The sequence below is a fragment of the Brachionichthys hirsutus genome, chromosome 18 (genome assembly GCF_040956055.1).
Source record: "Brachionichthys hirsutus isolate HB-005 chromosome 18, CSIRO-AGI_Bhir_v1, whole genome shotgun sequence".
Taxonomy (NCBI): domain Eukaryota; kingdom Metazoa; phylum Chordata; class Actinopteri; order Lophiiformes; family Brachionichthyidae; genus Brachionichthys; species Brachionichthys hirsutus.
The window spans coordinates 5,117,490-5,137,366 of record NC_090914.1 but is presented as its reverse complement, the minus strand read 5'-3'; the positions used below and the strand labels follow the sequence as shown (position 1 = coordinate 5,137,366).

The following is a 19,877-nucleotide window of genomic DNA, read 5'->3' as shown; positions in this document are numbered from 1 at the left end:
CATTCCTCCACTGCTTGCCGAGACTGTGCTTTCTTACGTATTTGATAGGAATGATATGCAACCTTGAAGCTACAGCCCCCCGAAAAATTATGCAGTCCTGAATCTGTCATGGGCGTACACTGTGGGGGAACAAGTTATGTAGCTTTAAAAGAGTGTGCGCCATTTCTTAGATGTGATAATGACTGTCATGAAAGTTTGTATTTCAGAGTGTAATGCTCCCATTGGTCCATTTAAAGTTACAAAATACACTTACGGCAAGCATTAATGATTAATTTATTTTATGGCTTTGATTATACTTAAACCACATTTTGTATCAAATTAGTCTTTGCTTCCTTTGTTTGCTTTAGATGGCTCAATTCTGCTTTTTTTATTGTTGTTTATCTATAGTTTTTACATTTCTAAAAAAGGAAAAAAAAGAAGTTCATAACCTTGCTTTGAAACTTGTTTCATAAATATATATAAAAAAAAGCTTTTTTTTTCTTTTACCTCCTCCTACGAGGGAATGTTTTTACCGGCATTGCTTGGGTTGTTTATGTGTCTGTTAGCAGGAATACTGGAAAAGGTTATGGACTGAACTTGAGTTGTTTGTTTTGAAGAAACAAGAAAGAATCCACATTTTAGTGTTGATCCAGATCATTTGGACTCTGAATCTTTTAAAGGACTCTTTATTATTGTGGGATAAGGACAATTATGGGATGTTTTCTTCTAACATCATGGATAAAGCCTGCAATACCTGGACAAGATTAGAAAATGAACCCCACAAGCGCTGCCAGACAATAGTGTATGATTGAGATATGACAAATACTGACACTATAGACAGTCAGGGGTCAATTTTAATGTAGGTGGATGCTGAACGCACCATTAATGAAACTCGGATTGTCTTAAATGACTGCCTGTAGCAGTTTCTTGTTACAGAGTGTGTGTGTGTGGTCTCACTCCGTGATGGTTATGATGGTTGGCAAGAGGTTTTATTTGTGTGCACCTCAAATAAACAAACTAAACTTCCCAGATTCCAGTCGATGCTTTCCAGACTCAGGTCAAGCACAAAAGAGAGCAACACAGTTAGTTCAATACAAAACACGGGCAACAATCGCCCCTCTCGCTCTCCCTGGCCTCCAGGATCCAACCCGACACTCTCTCCTCCTTATCCCCAGTAATCCAAGCCCCACTGCCCTGCTGGCAAACTCATAAGGACACCAATGTGACTCTAAATTGTAGGGGTAGATTTTCATGGTCACGGAATGTCAAACTATAATGGGGCTATTAATTTTAGGTTTCATGATGTCACCTCATCACCGCTGTCTTAGCCCCACCCACTACTCCACCTCAATCTGTGGGAGTTGTCTGCTTGTTTTCACCCTCATCTCCATTCCACGCCTCTCTGCTATTAGGACACTGCTCTTCATGAGGTTTAGATCAATAGATGAGGCAAGTCACATGAGGCAAAGAAGGAGAGGGCCCACTAAGCTTGCAGATCTTCCCACATGAACTCGGCATTCAATATGATTTGCATCAAGGGGCCGACGCCTGTGCACATTGCCTTTTATTAGCACTGATCAAGCATGATGCAGTTAATGAGCGATAAGGTCCAGGGATGCGATGGTTCTTTCACAGAAGGAGGCAGCAAGAGAGCAGATGCATTGGAACAGGTCCACAGCAGCTTCTTGTGGTGATTAAAGACACATCACAGCGCTTTGACGGTATTTGATTCGTTGATGTTGACTTAGTATTATACCGTCACAACGACAATGATGGAATCCATTAACAGCGATGTTGCTAATTAGGGCTGAGCATCCCCGAAACACTCAGAAATAAACCTCAATTGGAGGCAGACGGACGTGAAATGTATTTCTTAATTGGATAAGAACTGATTTCAGAAGAGCTTTATCGAGACTTTTTGGAACGCAGCCAGCCGGTTAATATGTTATAGTGAATTGGTGTTCATGGAGGAATGTGGGTCTGTTTTATCATAGATGCAGTGACATCAGCTTCAAACAATGTAAAATGCATAATTGTTTTTATATTTTGTCTAAAAGATAGAAATATCATGGCGCAGTGTTTAGTGGGGAAAGCCGTATTGCTGCTGACGTGCTGGCTCGGCCCTTTACTTGGCTGCCTCTGACATCAGCGGATGAATGTTTGTGTGAATGTGAAGGTTGTAAAATTCTTCGAGGAGCCGGTGGATCTGAAACATGTTGCATAAAAATGTAAGCCCAAATCCATGAAAGTATGTTTTCAGTTAAGACTTAATGTTGCAGCAAAGTTAAATAATCTCCTCATCAAGTGTTTTTCTTTTTTTTTTGCTGCTGCTTCAGTTGTTTGTAGTTCATGTTAGCGTTGAAGCTGCATAACATGGACATGATTAATGACTAACTCTGACATTGGCCCTGTGTTTGTATCGCCAGGAGATTGTTGATATTAGTCTCATGTGTCTTAACTGATTAGCCTCTACTTCACTCGCAAGGGCACTTGATGTACGGGGTATTTGATATGTGCCGTGTCAGAGTGGTAAATGTGGCACGTGCCAAGGAGACAAACTGTTTTAAAAGAGAATTACTTCCCTCTAAGCTGTTTGCTCCAATCAAGCATGGGCTCAGGGGCCAAGAAGCGATGGCTTTACCAACGTGGAAACTCAGAAGACCTAAAAACCTTCATGGGTGATTAAAGAGTTCTTTTTGCGGCACCGGTTTGTCCCATGGCAGCATGTCAGAAAATGAACTTCTGGAAAGGGTCTTGAGGAGAATGTGGCTTTGGGTCATTTCCCTACACTGTAAAATATGATAAAGTAGTTTAACTTAAATTCTTGAAGATTCTTCAAAGAAGTTTTAAACATGAAGAATTTTTTGTTTTGAGTGTAAATTTAACTTTGCTCTTTATTTTCAAGATAGTGTGACTTCTTGTCACACAGTCCTTTACAATAAAACAAGCACGGCCGGGGGTCCCAGCACAAAGCCTACCAATGGTATAGATTGTGATGCAACCAAATAATTATTGGCAGAGAAATCCCTCTGAGGGTTTTCATTTTATAATTTACTGAGGTCTTTTGTTCAGATGTTGTTTTTACACTGTAAAAAGTGGCACCCAGCAGAGTATAAGGGATGGCATCAGTCCATGCTCACTCCTGTTTCTCACACATTCTCAGCAGTTCTAAACCTGGAATTGTCTCCCAGATCTGAAGCAAAGTCAGTGATTGATAGACCAGACCCCTCGATCGCCTTCTAGGAACAGTCCCCAGACCGGGAGGTCTGTAGAGGCATTGAACCAAATCAGCAATTAAAGCCATCTGTACTGCCGAGGCACCCATCACACTCTGCACTCTCTCCGTTCTCAGCCTCCTGTATCCTTCTCCCTTTATTTTCACTCTCATTTTGCATAAGCTGTCCTTTCATTTGGATACCCTCAGCAGAGCTCTGTGTGAAAAGAAAGAAAAGAAAACTTTAAGTTCATGTTGAAAAGAGAATAAAGGGATTTATTCCGATTTCGTTTAGGGCCAACCCACCAATCCAGAAGCACCAAGGAATTTGAATTCCACTTTCAGGTCAGGGAATTCAAGCAAATATTATTGAAGTGTTGCCAGTGGAATGTGCAATACAAGAATGGAGACGCAAAATAAATTAGTAAGGGGTGACAAAGTCTTTTGTTGAACAGGGTTAAGTGGATAGACAACAATTGGAAGTTTCTTCGTGTACCCTCAGCGGATGCTGACCAGTCTGGGTCTTTGTAACCAAGGGTCACCCTAATGATGCGCAGCTTGAGCTCACTCTGGCAAGCCATTGCCTGCATAATTCTGCTTTTTGCACAAATGAAAAAAAGATTATTGAATCTTCTGAGGAAAACGTTAATTCTTTGCACAGTAATGAAAATTACATGGCCAAGCTGTGTGTTTTGATGCGTATGATATTTTCTTACACAGAAAACATGGCTCTAATTGACTGGTAGAATTTAGAAAACATACTACACAAGCGACGCAAGTTCACATAATACTGATTCGCACACGACAGGCTCATCTCCATTAGATGTTTTCAACACACTCTTCAATGATAAGTCTATTTGATAAACAACACTGTTCCATCTCTTCCTCTGTACATGCATGTGCTGCCTCACCTTCAGCCCGACCAACATCAAAACGCAATTTGCAGGGAGAGCCGCTGTTCATTGCCGCTGATTGAGAAGGAAATGTGCGTGGATCCATGCCTACGCACGGTTTCATACATCTGGATTTGTTTGTGTATACACCGTTTTCCGGATTTGTGCGTATAGGCCATGTCTCAGTCGGAAATCCACGCAAGTCTTGATACATATCGAGTCTTGTCGCTGATGGCAGAGGTCCTCACCTCTCTGCTAATAAGCTTTATTGAGACACCCGGACCTCCCCCCACCAGGCTTCTCCTGGCATGTGCTCCTCGCTGTCACTTAGCTCAGACTTTCCCTGATCCCATCGCGGCAGGAGTGCGTGCCCACCGCCCTACCACAACATCTCATTACTCAGAAACTTTGACAGGGGGATTAGGAGGGTGCAAATGAAGATGAGGTGGGCAGACAGGAACAGGGGTGTTGCTTTGACACAGTTCCTCCTTTCCCCATTACTCCCTTTTGTGCTGACCCACTTCTGCTTTGTCAACTCTCAGGTACTTTGACCCGGCCTGGTCCACTGGGTCACAGCAGGACCCAAAAGCTCAGATTCCAGGACTGTGTTCCCAGAAATCCTCCATGTGACACACATTCCAGTCACTCCTGGTAGCTGGGTTTTGTATTGACAGAAGACATTTAAGGGTTGTTTAGTTAGTAGCCCTTAAATTCTGAAGATTGACTAAATTAAATGTACCCAATATCTAATGTTACCCCTCACTTCAGGGCTAAGCTTGTGATCTAGATTTACATTAACATCCTTTCATTTAGCCACAGGTTTTGTGTCTCTGTTTAGAAACCAGCTCTTCACACACACTCAGCCTTCCTGCTATCAAACACAAAAAGAGGCCTTCTGTTTGGCACGCGATGGTCATGTTGACCTCTCCGGGCTTTTAGCACGCTGGGTCTTGACTGAGCACCGAATAAGTTATGACGTAATGTTTTGAAACCACTGTCACAATGGCCCAACGGGAGGGATTAACTGCCACGGCATGTTTTTAACTGCAGCACATCTGTGAACCGAGAAAATACACACCTGAAACACACACCGCATGATTTTTATTGCCTCGGCAAAACAAGCAACAAGAAGTTTCTGGCCAATCAACTTCCTTTGAGGTTTTGCATTTATCATCATATTGAGTCTTCACAGTGAAATTATCTTGTTTAAGTAGATTCACATTGTAGTTGATGATGAAGGTCCGAGTCGTCATGAAAGCCTCCTCAACATATTTATGATGTAAGCACTTCCTTCATCTGTCCCTAGGGGTTAAAGAGAGTTATAGGTAATGTGATCACACAGGACGTGCGGTGTTATTGTTACATTTTGCTGGATGGCAGCGCTGTCTAATAAATATGGTTGATGGGGATCTAATTCCATGCACTCTGCATTCCCATGAGGCCCAGCTGTGGGTCCCCTCATGTTGTATTTTTTTTTTTCCTTTTGCCAAGATGCTCACATCTGTAAGTTATAAGATCCCCTGCAAAAGCTGCACTCTTCTTCTCCCGCTGGTGAATGCAATGCTTTGTGACAAAGACGCATGGCACGCTGTGATCATTTTTGCTCTACTGAAGCTGGGCTTTCTCTTTCTGTTTGCAGCGTACGCTGTGATCGCAAACGGACAACTGGAATGTTCCAAAGGCTTTAAAAAGTTGAATCGCACACACTGTCAAGGTAAGCACTAAAAATATGTTTCTGATGGATTTAGTTCCCCTGCATATTTTAATAGGTAGCTTCACTAAACAAAAACACAACATGTCTTGGATGGGATAAAAAAATATATCAGCCATATTTTTCCACGCTTAAACTGGACCCTGGGGACCTCGCTAAAAGTATTCCTTGCGATATTCCAGGCCCCTATGGGAACCAGGTCAGGAGGGTTCAGGGGCAGAGTTCAACAACCAACAAGCACCTGGAGCTGCTGTTCTAATTGGTCTCTGGGGTTCTGTGCAGTGACTGCCGGTACAGCAGACTGTGACTGTGGCAAATATGGTTCTCTGAGTATCTTGAAGGGAGTTGAAAGAGCAGATTTGCTTGCTGCACTGCTTCCCTAAACAGCCAGCTCATACAGGCATCCATCTGTGAAAACAAAACAAACTTATTCCCTGAATTTCGACAGTGCTGACCCCGACTCCGGCATCCGAGAGGTGCCAAATATCCTTTAGCTCATAGAGCAGTAAACAACAACAGTGTCGACTCCGTTGACAGGCTTTCTCTGACGGGTTGTGGTTATTTTTATTTGTTGGTGTTGTTTCTGTGCAACACTGGAATTTACTGAATGTGAAAAAATAAAATACACAGCAGAAATTCCCTATCTGTGAATAATGCAACTGTTGTTGATGCTCTCAATAGTCAAATGTGGCCTTTCTGACAGCCGTCTTGAGCTGTGTCACTGACTTGATTCATGGTGTCATCATCCAGAGGGCGATGCTTTCCGAAGCCTACGGAGTGTAGCGACATAACGGTCCATCAGGCAGCTTTAAAAGCATCCCCGTCAGGCCTCAGACACCGGTTCAGCAAGTTCAACGCGTTTGCTGATCTCAGTGGGGCTATTGGCCTTTTGATTCTTTCTGCTAATAATTGAGTTGGGAAAACACATTTTAATAAAGCAAAGACCTGCGGACAGGGAGACACTCATTTTCCAATAGTAAGAGAACTAGCCAGCAACTGTGGAAATGTATCTTTGTATTATTCATGCATCTTTTTTTCTGTGATTGTTTCAAGATGTTCCTCCGTTTTTTGTCGCTCACTTCTGGACTTCCAACACAGAAAACCTGACAGTTAGCCACGGTATTTATTGGACTGGCCTAAAAACTATGTCCTGTTCGGCTGCTGCACCATTTCCAAAAAGTTATTTCTAATTCAGGGTCTCACAACAACAGCCAACGACAATAAAACGTGCTTTTTCTGGAGGTTTCTTATGATTATTGGATTAGTGTCCAGGTTGTAAAAGTGCAGCTCTTCGTGTGATCTGTTTGCAGTGATAGTAATTGGACCTGAGTAGAACTTAAGATTTATCACCCTTACACCTTTTCTTTGTACAATGATCCTTTGTGTCCGTGACGTCCATGCTGCAAAATGAATAAGATGCCCGTCTGAGTGCTTTGACTTCAGGAATGATTACCTTAGCCTTAACTTCAAAAGCTGTTTCCTGGACACGAAGCTCAATTGTCCATTTTCAGCATACTTTCATAAATGAAAGGCAAATGGTGTGGGTGTTGATCTGGGAATAGGTCACATTGCAAAGTAGAGCTGATGGCTATCTTTTTATGATTGCCTGAAACTAACAAAAACTATTTGACATTTTTATCAAGTTGAATAATGTCTAGGTCAACATGTTGAGATCTCCATATATTTGGATACACAGCTTGTGAAAACTTACTTTTTACAATATTGGATACTTTGGATGTATTTTTGGCCCCATATTCATTCCCCTCTCTCCACAGTTTCTAAATTGGTGCATTTTTGGCCCCGTACGTTACGTCTGGCTTGAGACTTCCAAGGTACTCCCTTCACCTGCAACAGTCAGGATGCGATAAAATTCTTCTTTTGCTAAATTGCTTCACGGTGTTCCTAAATAATTGCAGTTTCTTCCAGAAAAAAAACAATGGGCAAGGACAAGAGAGGTCACAGCCGACTGGCTGAGACTTTGGAAACCTTTTTTTTTTTGGATACAATTCAATAATCAGAATGTATTATTAGACACTGAAAACAGCCACAGTGGAAGATGGATGCTTATGAATGCTCATCACAAGGACCTTTTGTTAATGTTTAAAAAAGATGAAGATTCAAAATAGATGTTGATTTTCACGCTGGTCATGACAGGCTGTCATAGAAGTCAGTCTTAATCCTGTTCAACCCATCAGCAGACTATAAAAATGGTACTAATGTCAAGTGAATCAGGGATTATCTACCCCATGTGATGAAGGCTGAGCCCAACACTGACCTGAACTCTGAATAGATAGCATGCTGCTTAGTCCCCACAGTACCTGTGCAGCCTCTCATTGTTGCTTTTTTGTGACTATCAGCATGCCTGACGTCTGTGCTCTGCTCCATTGACTTCACCATGTGTGTCTCATCCTTTCCCATCCGAGCAGGTTGCGCCTGCTAACGAAACACAGGCTTGTTTTAAGTGACATAACACAGAGCCTGGAGGCTTTGTTATTACAAGGTTGACTGTCTTCAGAACTAGTACCTCCCGAGAGAGATGGAGAAGTGCAAAGAGAAATAGAAAATAATATAATATAATGGGCAACAGAGGGGTACACACACACACACACAACAAACAACACAAAGAACATTGAGACATTCCCTGGACGTGCTTCAGTTCAAAGAATTTATCAACTTCGATCCTATAAACTCACTTTTTCCAGCAGGAAGCAAATCAACAAAACAAGAGTAGATTAATTTTAATCGGGAAAATCTGCAGTTTGCAGGCTGGTTCCAGTCATCAAAGCAATGGGAAAAGACCTAATGATGTACTCTTTGTTTAACACATTAGAACAACAAACTTTGCCTAGTCCCCATGTGATCACATGACTAAGCGCCTGAAATATGTCCCCCACCACACTCCTGGCAGATTAGCTGGCTTGCTTGTCTTCACTTGGCTCAGTGGCTCAGGAGCTGTAAGCAAGCTCCACCACCCACGCAATCACAGCAGCACATGTTTCGGGCAAGACAGAAGTGGGGGGGGGGGTGTCTAAATCTAAGTATCTGATGGAGGCTATGAATGGTTGTATCTTTACAAAACACTGTTATGGAAAGATGCTGAGGAGGATAATAAAATATTCTGCTGTGGCCACCCAGATATCCAAGTTAATGTTCCCACAGGAATACATGAGTGTGTACTGGTTTACACCGATCCAATACAGAATGTTGGACTGACGTACAGTATTGCATATTTCACAGACATCAATGAGTGCCTGTTGCCTGGGATCTGTAAGAATGCCGAATGTCTCAATGGCAAAGGGAGCTACAGGTGCACTTGTAAACCAGGCTACATGTTGGACCCTGAAAGCAAGCACTGTGTCTGTAAGTGCCCACCCCCTTTTTGATCTCAGTCATCTTTTGATTCTGCAGCCATTTTATTTTGTGCATTCTCTCCTCTCCTCAGCGGACAAGGCTGTGTCAGCCCAGAGGGCATTATGCTACCGATCGATGTCTGGTGGCTCATGCTCTCTGCCACTCGCTCAACACATCACCAAGCAGATCTGTTGCTGCAGCCGAGTAGGCAAGGCCTGGGGTGCTGGATGCGATCGCTGTCCTTTACCAGAATCAGGTACCGCCATCAAAGGCTCGCATTTACTTTGGGCTCTATGTGCTTGGCACGTTCAAAGTGTTTGTAAAGATAAAATGCACATATTAAGCATGGTCAAGCAATGGAAGAGGAAAAAGTGACATTTCAAGCAAATACTTTTTACCACTTTGTTACTGTTCTGCTCTATGTCAGGCTTGCAAAGCGTTTCAAGATATCCAAATGTGTTAAGTGTGGAAAAAGACCAAGAACATAACAGTCTTTCATATTTTGGGGGCTCAGTGGGAGTCAGCTTGGTGTTATCACTCCAATCCTCAGAGAAAAGCCCACTAACAGAAATGCAGCTTCACAGCAGAAATATACAGCTTGGCCAAGGGAAACATGGGAAGTAGTTGTCATCTTTTTTTTTTTCCCATACTGATCTAATCTTCAAAGTCTCTGAGAGAAACAGACTGGTTTTATGGAGTGTCTGTGCCGGGCAGTGATTCATGGGGATTGTCATAGATCAAATATCGCAGACCTCCATGGTGCTGCTCAGTCCGGACTGACAGAGTGCACAGACACAGCCTCTTATTATTTCGGATGCTGGCTTTTGTAAGCTCTAACAAAGTGTTCGAGCTATATTCTGAACAAAGCAGCCAGGCCTATTATTTGCGACCGGGTAACAAGAGCCCTTTGAGCTTCATTCCATATTTGCTCTGGTTCTTCTGATGTGGCTCCTGATCACATATAGCCCCATTTCCCTCCAATTTAAATTCATCATCCAGTAGCCTATCATATCCACATTTCCTGCACTTACAGAGACCGCATATCTGTCATTACTCATATCTCTATTCCAGACTCTTTTGGCTTAGACTCGGTGGTTTAAGGTCAGGCAGGGGACACAGAACCTCTCTCTTGTAATGGATTCACCATCGCTGAGGTTTGTTGGGTACCAGCACAAAGAGGTGTAGTGTTATCTAACCAACCAATGCTCCATTATTGTCTCACTCATGTGCCTGAACACCAACTAGTTCAAAGGGTCAGTCAGTATTACACGATCTTCTGCTTCCCCTACTGGCATGCCTGTATCTGTTTTAGCATGCAGATATAACCAATCTTTCCGGACCCCCCCCCCCTCTCGCTGGTCCATGTCTGCGACAGCTGTCCCGTCACTCACAGCATACTGTAAAGCACAGCATGCTCAGCGTTACTGTATTACGCGGATGGCTTTTCGTTTATCTGCGAGCATCAGGGAGCAACAATTACACTCTGGCAGAGATTTATGTTCGCTTCAGTAGCCGGAGAGAAGAATTCAGAGGTGATGATTTCTATGGCTCATTATGTATTGCCTACCCCGCAGCTCATTTCAAGGAGATCTGCCCAGCTGGCCATGGATATACCTACTCGAGATCGGATGTGCAGATTTCTCTCAGACAGCTTGAGGAAGATGATCTGCAGAGTACAGGAGTCTCATGGGGGGAGCAGAGCTACACATATCCTCAGCCTCCATCTTCCCAACCCTCTCTGACTCTGAGGCCATATCACCCCAGCTACCCACAAACGCCACAAGTACCCCAATACCCTGAGTACCATGAGACGCCTCAAGCTCCACGGCACCCTCTTACTCCGCAGCAGCCTCTCCAACCATCTGATCCAGCTGGGGGTTTGCCTAAACATCCGGAAGGTGATCATGTTTGTGGTAACGGGTATTAGCTCCGAATGGCAAAGAGGTCAATAGTTAAATGTAGCTGAATAGTCTGTACATTTGATGCACTTAAGCCATGCTCTTATACAAACATGGCAACCTCTTGCATATATTTTTTTTACTTCAAACCAAGGCATAAACAATGCAGGGCAGCTGGGCGGCAGACTATAGGATTTGTTTTTCTACAGGATAAAAGTGGATGAAAGGTTTTTTAGTGAGAATTCAAACATCAACAGGATGTTTTGATCCCTATAAATAAACGACTGATCCAATGTTGAACATGTGCAGAATAATAATCATGACCCCCCGCATCCCCATCCATCATAGAAAAGCTCCCATGAGCATCACAGCAACACATAAAATAACACAAACTCACCAGCCACATATCTAAATTACCAACAGTTTCCAAATTACTACTTGCGAGATAGTTTATTGGCAAAGCGCTAGCGTTTTGATTTATATTAAGAGATGATTCTGTAAATATTTAGGGATTTTTGTCTTCATTATCAGAAATATCTGATTTCCTTGTCTCTTTGCATTTCCCCCTGGCTTGTATAGTCTGCTCTGCTTTCTTTGACAGAAATCTCTCCGCGTGGCTTAAAGGATAAATGTGGCATAAGCTTCGTTTTATTAGAAATAGAGACTTGCAACTCAAATGCAAAGGGAGCTGGCGAACTGTTGTCTGCAGTTAGTAATGGTATTTGTTAATGCAAACAGATTGTCAGCGTTTGCTACTGATAAACCTTTCCTCTTCTTTTTTGTCTCATGGCAGATGTGGAAATTCTGAGCCCGGTAAGTTCTCCCTCCCCGTCAACCACTTGGCACATACTTTTGAAATGTTTATCCTAGAAAGATATGTTCCAGCTATCTCAGCTGGAGGGTCTCCTCTGATTATAGAACTTATTAAGACCACATTTTGCTCGTAGATACACTCATCTAATTAGCACTGACTATGACAGCAAAAGCGGACACAGTATATGAACGTAAATATGTTGATTAATTTCACCAAGCTCTTTGACAAGTGCTGTTTACTTGTTTTCTAGCCAGCTGTTGTGACCGACTCACCACTGAAGTATCCAGGTATTTGTCTTTTGGCTTTACTCACAGAGTCGACACGCCTCTAATTGTTCATCTTTAATGCCTGTTGTGGTTTGCACGGAGTAAACACTGGTTTTCAGTCAGGCATAGACATGTAACGTGTTTTAACGTGTTGCTCAGTGTACTGTTTGTGGCCCAGAGAAAATAGAATCATTTTTATGCTGCCAATTGAGTGACAGCTGAAGAACAAGTGGTTTGGAAAACAAGCAGTGTCTCACTTAGGCTGTAATGTATGTCCCAGTGTGTTATTGGTCTCAATCCCTCTTTACAGACTCTTCCGTCGTCATCCTGGCACCAGAATCAGAGGAGACAATCCACACCGACTCAGTTACAGGTGAAAGCCACAAAAGAAGACATGTATTCACTGGAAACATCTAAAATCACCCGTGCCTGATGATTGACAAAGAAAAGGAGAAGGAGCTCAAATATTCATATTTGATTCTTTCGGTCAACTGCTGGCTTTCATAAAGGACGTTTTTCAGGTTCAAGCCAAGGATGGGTTGGATTATTCTTTTGTTTGACCCCTTTTCTCTAAGTTCAATTTGGGTGCGCAGAGGGTGAAATGGGTGAAATGTGCATCTTGGAAAGAGATGCTATCCTCCGGGTGGACGAAGGCCAGGCTTATGAAAATGTTTGGGGGGGGGGGGGGTCTCGGTCAAAGTTAGTTCGCTTGGCAGCAAGAATGAGAGAAAGAACAAAAGGGGGAGAAGCGAAGTACAGAGAATTAACATTAATCCTATAAAGTGACCAGTTGAATTTCTCTGTTTTACCACAATCTATTTGGACAGGGAAAATACAGCAACAACACTCATATCAGGCTCTACCGTGCATGACCTGTTTCTCTGCAACCCTTTTGTATGAGCGCCAAGCCACCTGTTAGAACACTACAGTGCTGTAAAATCTGTCCTCTCATCCGAGACCCAACCTATAAAACAGCAAGATGGGTTACCATGGAAAACAACATCTGTCGATGGAATGCTGTTTTTTTTATATATTTTTTACAGTGTCTTGAATGGTGTGTAACCCTAGGTCAGAAATATACTTGTCTGCCCCCCCTCCGAGTAATGACTTTGAACATTTATGTCTTTTCATAGGTATTAACAAGTGTGCCACTGCGCCCGCCATTTGCGGCCATGGGAAATGCATTCCTGTACAGACTGGTTACACTTGCCACTGCGAGCCAGGATTCAAGCTCAGTGCACTGCAGACCAACTGCATTGGTAAGTAACGATGGATAGATGGAGTATTGCACCAGGACACTCTTAAGAAGGGAGGGGGTGTGGGGGCTGGGGGGGGTTACATAAACACACAGAGGCCCCTGTCTGTCACTATTTCTGTTAAAGCAAATGCACGCACCAAACATTACACGGCACTTGAAGGTTTGCGAAATGAAGCGAGCCAAAATGAAAGGGATCCATTTCTTAATGTTGACCTGCTCCGTGATGCCTGACAACATTGTTTCGGCCGTCCAACGAGCTGCCACTGTGCTGTGATCCCTTACCTCCCGACGGAGGCCTTGGCTGAGGCGTCTGCTCTGCCTCGGCTGGTCTCCGGCCATCACTGAGGAATTCACGTGTCTTCGAAGGAGTTCCAAATCCATGGCTTGGAAAGTGAACAGCTTATGCTAGTGAAGCAGAACTGTTATATTATGTCACATTCTGTTTTTTGTAGACGTGGACGAGTGTACGGAGAATCCATGTGACGGGAAGGGCCGCTGTATAAACAGCTATGGATCCTACACCTGTCAGTGCCTCAGTGGCTACAGCCAGGTGATCACCCAGAGCAGGAGGTTTTGTCAAGGTGAGACACAATGTCCAAAGATGGCAGGAGACACGGTGTTTCCATTGGAGGAAAGCCACACAAGGCTGCTATTAACTCCCTGACTCTGTCAGCGCTATTCGCTTAAAACGCATCCTGTCCAAATTAATGCAGTGGAGCACAATAGCCACTTTCTTTTCCTCTCTCCTTGGTTTTCCTTCCAACTGGCAGACATCGATGAGTGCAGCATGCCCAACAACAAGTGCCAGAATGGCAAATGCAGCAACGCAGAAGGATCGTACACCTGTGAATGCAAAAGCGGCTACAGCAAGTCTTGGAGAGGCCTATGTGAAGGTGACACGCATTATCGCAAGCTCCCGAATACACAATCAATTTTTCCTCTGGGCCCCGTGGAGGCCAGCAAGGCTTTATTAGCAGTGCAGGGACAGGTGAGACAAGTGTGCAGTCACAAGAGATGTCTGAGAAGGTCACGGGGTCCGAGTTATTTACAATTGATTTGTCAGCAAGTCAAAACATTGATGTCACTTTTAAAAGTCTCCTTACATCCTGTGCGCCAAAGAAAATATCACGAAAGAGGATCTCTGTTTGTTAGAGAACTTATTATTTTTTTGCGCAAATCTGTCATGTAGATTAAGTAACTGAGAGGAAGCCATTAAATGAGGTATAACGTTATTTATAATATTTTGCATCTGAATATCCACACAGGCAGTGCTAACAGGCCTACAGTGGGAGTGACATAAAACTGGCAACACAAGCGCTTACTTTCCAGTATTTGCTTCAGTAAATTGACGGTAGTTCAGTGGTTTGAGCCCAATTAACCGAATTGTGGATAAGCCTAATTGCTGGTGTGATGGCGGAAACAGCCCTTGTCAGTGCTTATCATGGAGACCTGGGAGATGTTGCATAAAAATATTTTTCCTTCCTCACACCACATTCCCTTCTTCTTTAATGGCTATTTCTCGCTTTCCTATATTTACACAATCAGGCTTATTTTCATCTTCCTACACATCCGCTGAATCTGAAAAAATAATTGTTTTAACACCGGATAAATTCCGCTATATAATAAAAAATCTGCATGGGCTTCTCCATAAAGGTAATTCCTGGGTAAACTGTTAAACTCCTGAGTTGGAAAAGACAGCGACTGTGGCAAATAGTGAAAGGCAATGAATGAGGTTTGGGTCTGTGCAGTGATTTAATTTAATGACTGCTGTTTTACAGCCATTTTGCACTCTAATTATGCTGTAATTGTTTCCCCTTTACTGCTATACTATGCCAGTGCAACCCCTATTTTATACACATGGCTTCATTTTTATTTTCTGCATTTTCTTTTTGCTTCCTGCTGCAATTACCCACTGCCTCACATATTTTATTTTTACATCACATTGTCAATACACCAAAATTACAGCAATAACATATTTGTTCTTACCTCCAGTTCTATTTTATAACGCAAGCACATTCGTTTATTGTTTGGGTTCTCTGCATTCAGCACTAAACTACGGAGGAATTTAAAACTTTTGATTTTCTTCTATCTTTTGCATTAATGCATACTTTGAGATGTCATGAATATCTTAAAATAGTCTGCATGTCTAAATACCACGAGAGTTTGCGAGAGAGAGAGTGTGAGACCTTTAATTTATTTGCACTGACCTTTTTAATCTGACAGGATGAAAACAAAAATCCCCTTCTCATATATGCTGTGTCCTGTCCCCTTTTGTCCTCAGATGTAAACGAGTGCTTGAACCAAACAGTATGCAGTCGCGGTAGGTGTGCCAACACGGAGGGCTCCTATAGGTGCAACTGTTTCCATGGATACAAAGTCTCACCGCACAACATTTGCCAAGGTAGCCATCAGTCAGTCAGCAGCTCAGACGGTCATTATTAACATGCCGTGTCAAAGTCTCTGTAGTTCTCTACAGCGCCGTTGCAGAAGCCTGGCGGCACCATTTCAGGTCGAAGAAAAGGGGATCGTCTTTATTTTCTGAAGCCCCTTTGTATCCTCCCTGCAGATGTGAACGAGTGCTTACTTCCTGGAGTCTGTCCCAACGGGCGCTGTGTCAATCTGGATGGCACCCACCAATGCAATTGTAACCACGGCTACCAAGTCACCTCAGACAGCAAGGGTTGTGAAGGTCTGTAAAGGATTGCCTAGAGCTGCTGGGCGTAATTCACCGCTACATACTTCTCACCTCATCAAGCTCTCTCAACGGCAGGTTAATGTCTGCGACTTGTGGGGTTTTTTCTTTTTTTTTTTGTTAGATGTCAACGAGTGTGCAACTGGTAATGTGTGTCCTGAGGGAATTTGCATCAACACAGCAGGATCCTACGCTTGTCAGAATTGCGGGCGTGGATTTGGACCATCTGCTGATGGACTGACATGTGAAGGTGAGAAATTGGCTCAGTTTATGACAAGCGCTTGGATATGGTGATGAATGTTTCTTCATATTTTGGGGGCGACTTTCCGTTTCCAGACGTAGATGAGTGTGCACAAGTTGGCGTGTGTTTTGATGGCATGTGTGCCAACACAGAAGGATCCTTCACCTGTACCAGATGCGATGCTGGCTACAGAGTGACTCAAGACAGAAAGAGGTGTGAAGGTAAAATCTCCAGCAGTGCTCCTCATTCAGGGAAAGATACATGCATTGCTACGACTCAGACTGGTGTAATATTTGAACTTGTTTGGCTTTGCAACTCAAGTCTCTCTGCATGATATGTATTGTATAGCGATATTCATGCACGGCTGTGCTGGTGTGCATGTTGTTTTGGCCAGATTTTGACGAGTGCCAGTCCTTGTCTACCTGCGCCAATGGGATCTGTCTGAACTCAGAGGGCTCCTACACCTGTGAGAACTGCCCTGCAGGCTACAGAGTGTCGTATGACGGAGAGCTCTGTGAAGGTTGGTATTATTTTCAACACCGCTCATGGAAAGGAAGCTCTGCATTACGCCTTGTTTTGAACCCAACCCAGGCTGTAGAGATGTCCCTGACCTGCAATAAATGTCTAAGAGTCTGCATTGTTCCACGCAGATATTGATGAGTGTGCACTGGCCGCTACATGCCCCCAGGGAACATGCACAAACACGGATGGTTCGTTTACATGTATCATCTGTCAACCTGGTTTCCGCGTCTCTGAAGATGGACAGCATTGTGACGGTGAGGTTTTGGCTGTGCTTGTGTTTGAATGTACTTGCACACAGGTGTGTGTGACTCCTTCTTCTATTCAAACAAAAAAAGTCCCAAAATACTCCTTCTAGACATCACATCATAGTTGGATCCCGGAGCCATCTGCCTCTGGCACCGCTCATCTGAGCCTTGCTCGAAACAATGAGACAACAAGCCCTCAAATAGAATGAGATGATGTCAGGCTAATATCGTGCAGACAGTTCAGCTAAAAAGAAAGAGGCGCAACCAGTGATTACCAGTCGAACTGATTACAACTGGCAGCAGACTTTATTCATTTGAAGCCAGCGATGTTAATCTGTGCTATGATGTGTCCGTGTTTTTTGTGTCCAGATGTGGATGAGTGCTTGGTGGCTAACGTGTGCCCGGGCCAGCTGTGTTTGAACAACCCAGGATCCTACACCTGCAGGAGCTGCGGGAGTGGCCTGCGACTGTCGGAGGATGGTTACGGCTGTGAGGGTATACTTACCATTCATGTTTGCCTACCTGTATAGAACTATCTGAGCTGTCATTGCGGTAAACCTTGAACCAAACAGTAGAGCACAATAAAGAGGCTTAGTTGGACACAGAACATTGATGCAGAAAGTCTTTACACTCCTCAGTAATCTGCGGTGACATGATTTATGAGATAAGTGCGGTGAAAAGACTGTTTTGACAAGTCCAAGTATGTTAGATCTGCCATGACTTCATGGGAAAATGATTATTTAAATGGTATCAAACATGGCCTCAGTTAGTTAGACTTACTGCCGTGTGCTTTTGAATGGAAGTGTGGCTCTAGCCCAGGAGGAAGATCCCCTACTGATATGTGTCTTTGCTCTGGAAAAAAAACAAACGTTTTGCAAAATAAGCCAGAGTCCAAGTCGGCCTTTGATAGGATTTTAATGGATGCCTCTGATGCCATGGAAAATAGTTAGGGCTTGATTTGAAAAGAAGTCCACCACTCCCCTGCCTTTCCCCTGCCGTTTGTCCTGTTGAAGTCTGTCTGTTCACCCAGGGGCAAATAACATCTGCGTAACCTAACAATGGCCCACACTATGTTCTCCATAAGAAATACAGTCTGTAAAAGCTGAAGGAACGTCCAGTGATTGCATAACAGCATGTGAATGACTGTTTGTGCATCCAGTAATTGTACACCACCTGTCTTAGCTTTCTGTTTTGGATTCTATGACTGTCCTGCATACTTGTCTCTCCACCCTTTTTAATAAAACACTGTCAGTGTGATCTAATAAGGAGGGCACGACTGACTGTAAATTGAACTGAGTCACACTCATCCATTAATCATTTTAAACAGATAAGAAAGGGAACAATTGATTTGACTCTAGATGTCACTTTGCATAATGCTATTACTTATAGCCAGGGATTTGGGGATAAATTGGGATTTGGCTGCTGGTGGAACCCCAAATTCTAGGGTAGTGGTAAGAGACGGACGGCTGGCCAGATAAAATATGTTATTTAATTCATGCTAATACGTCTAACCATGACTTTAAACCCTAACCCTGAACGCACCAATACAAATCATTAAATTGTTAAGACGTGCAATACCTGTCAAAGGTGGGGCCACAGTTTTCACATCACACCATGTTACTTGATGAATCAGATCAAAGGTGCCAGGATACAGTTCCGACCCATTGTAACCGCTGTCTACCATTAACCTCTCCTCCCTCTTTTTCCTTCGTGTTCTCTCGTCTCTTAGATATTGATGAGTGCCAGACCCCAGGTGTGTGTCCCACTGGGTTTTGCACCAACACAGAGGGCTCCTTCGCATGCATGGCATGTGACCCAGGTTTCACGGTGGCAGCCGACGGCCTCTCATGTGACGGTACAAGATGTGGCTGTTTAAGGGTTAAATTTTAGGATTTGTCTTTAATTATTTTTTTCTGGTGCAGTAGAGCCTATTATAACCTCAATGATGAATGAGTTATCTGACAGTGAGTCACAGCTGGTGTGAGTTTATCATTCTGATTTTCAATGTGTGTGTGTGTGTGTGTGTGCTTGCGCGTGCATGCATGCATGCGTTTGTGTGATTGCAGATGTGAATGAATGTAAGGACAACAGCCTGTGTCAGGGAGGCCATTGCAGCAACAGCATTGGATCCTACACCTGCTCCTGCCCTACTGGGTTGGAGCTGGTGGATGGGACAGCCTGCAGAGGTACGCACACACACACACACACACATACGCAGACACACACACATGCACGCACATGTTTATCTGACACATAAAATTGACCAGGTCTCCATTTCACCGTGCCTTGTTTCCATAGTGTGCTTTTTTGTTTGTGTACAACAGACATCAATGAGTGTTTAACCATAATGGGGATCTGTGGAGAGGGAGAGTGTCGGAATACCGAGGGCTCCTTCACATGCATCTGTCCTGATGGATACATCACCACCGATGGAAGGACAGGCTGTCAAGGTGGAGTAAAACTCTCGTGTTAGAGCACTCACCCTAATGGTTAATTATGTTTTATATGATTTATGGATTTTGTGCTATTGGACAAGTCAAAAGTGGAGAAAGTTGGATTTAATTGCTCAATTCCTTCTACAGTAGGCTTAGGTTCAGCTTATTCGCTCAGTGCATGCAGGCTGGCAGATCGCGTCCTCTCTGTGCTGTCCTGGGTGTCGGGGTCAGACCCGGGGATGAGTGCACACACCCGCCTGTGAAATGAGCCATGTCCTCATTAACCGTCTCAGTTCGGTCTCTCCCTGCTTGGACATCAGTTTAATGTTATTTCAGCCTCACCTCATGACCTAGCAAT

The 19,877-nt window shown here is 43.6% G+C and overlaps 1 protein-coding gene across 1 annotated transcript in view; it reads left to right on the top strand.

Moving 5' to 3' along the window:
• LOC137907718 (latent-transforming growth factor beta-binding protein 2-like) overlaps nucleotides 1-19,877 on the top strand; it is a 67,931-nt gene that overhangs the window by 34,004 nt on the left and 14,050 nt on the right. Inside the window, exons 9-28 of the mRNA XM_068752076.1 lie at nucleotides 5,726-5,800; nucleotides 9,035-9,157; nucleotides 9,240-9,404; nucleotides 10,723-11,046; nucleotides 11,840-11,859; nucleotides 12,111-12,147; nucleotides 12,437-12,499; nucleotides 13,260-13,385; nucleotides 13,837-13,965; nucleotides 14,155-14,277; nucleotides 15,666-15,785; nucleotides 15,951-16,073; nucleotides 16,201-16,326; nucleotides 16,413-16,538; nucleotides 16,712-16,837; nucleotides 16,968-17,093; nucleotides 17,454-17,579; nucleotides 18,814-18,939; nucleotides 19,151-19,270; nucleotides 19,409-19,534. Of these exons, the coding sequence (XP_068608177.1) occupies nucleotides 5,726-5,800; nucleotides 9,035-9,157; nucleotides 9,240-9,404; nucleotides 10,723-11,046; nucleotides 11,840-11,859; nucleotides 12,111-12,147; nucleotides 12,437-12,499; nucleotides 13,260-13,385; nucleotides 13,837-13,965; nucleotides 14,155-14,277; nucleotides 15,666-15,785; nucleotides 15,951-16,073; nucleotides 16,201-16,326; nucleotides 16,413-16,538; nucleotides 16,712-16,837; nucleotides 16,968-17,093; nucleotides 17,454-17,579; nucleotides 18,814-18,939; nucleotides 19,151-19,270; nucleotides 19,409-19,534 (2,430 nt within the window). The remainder of the gene's footprint in view (nucleotides 1-5,725; nucleotides 5,801-9,034; nucleotides 9,158-9,239; nucleotides 9,405-10,722; nucleotides 11,047-11,839; nucleotides 11,860-12,110; nucleotides 12,148-12,436; nucleotides 12,500-13,259; nucleotides 13,386-13,836; nucleotides 13,966-14,154; nucleotides 14,278-15,665; nucleotides 15,786-15,950; nucleotides 16,074-16,200; nucleotides 16,327-16,412; nucleotides 16,539-16,711; nucleotides 16,838-16,967; nucleotides 17,094-17,453; nucleotides 17,580-18,813; nucleotides 18,940-19,150; nucleotides 19,271-19,408; nucleotides 19,535-19,877) is intronic.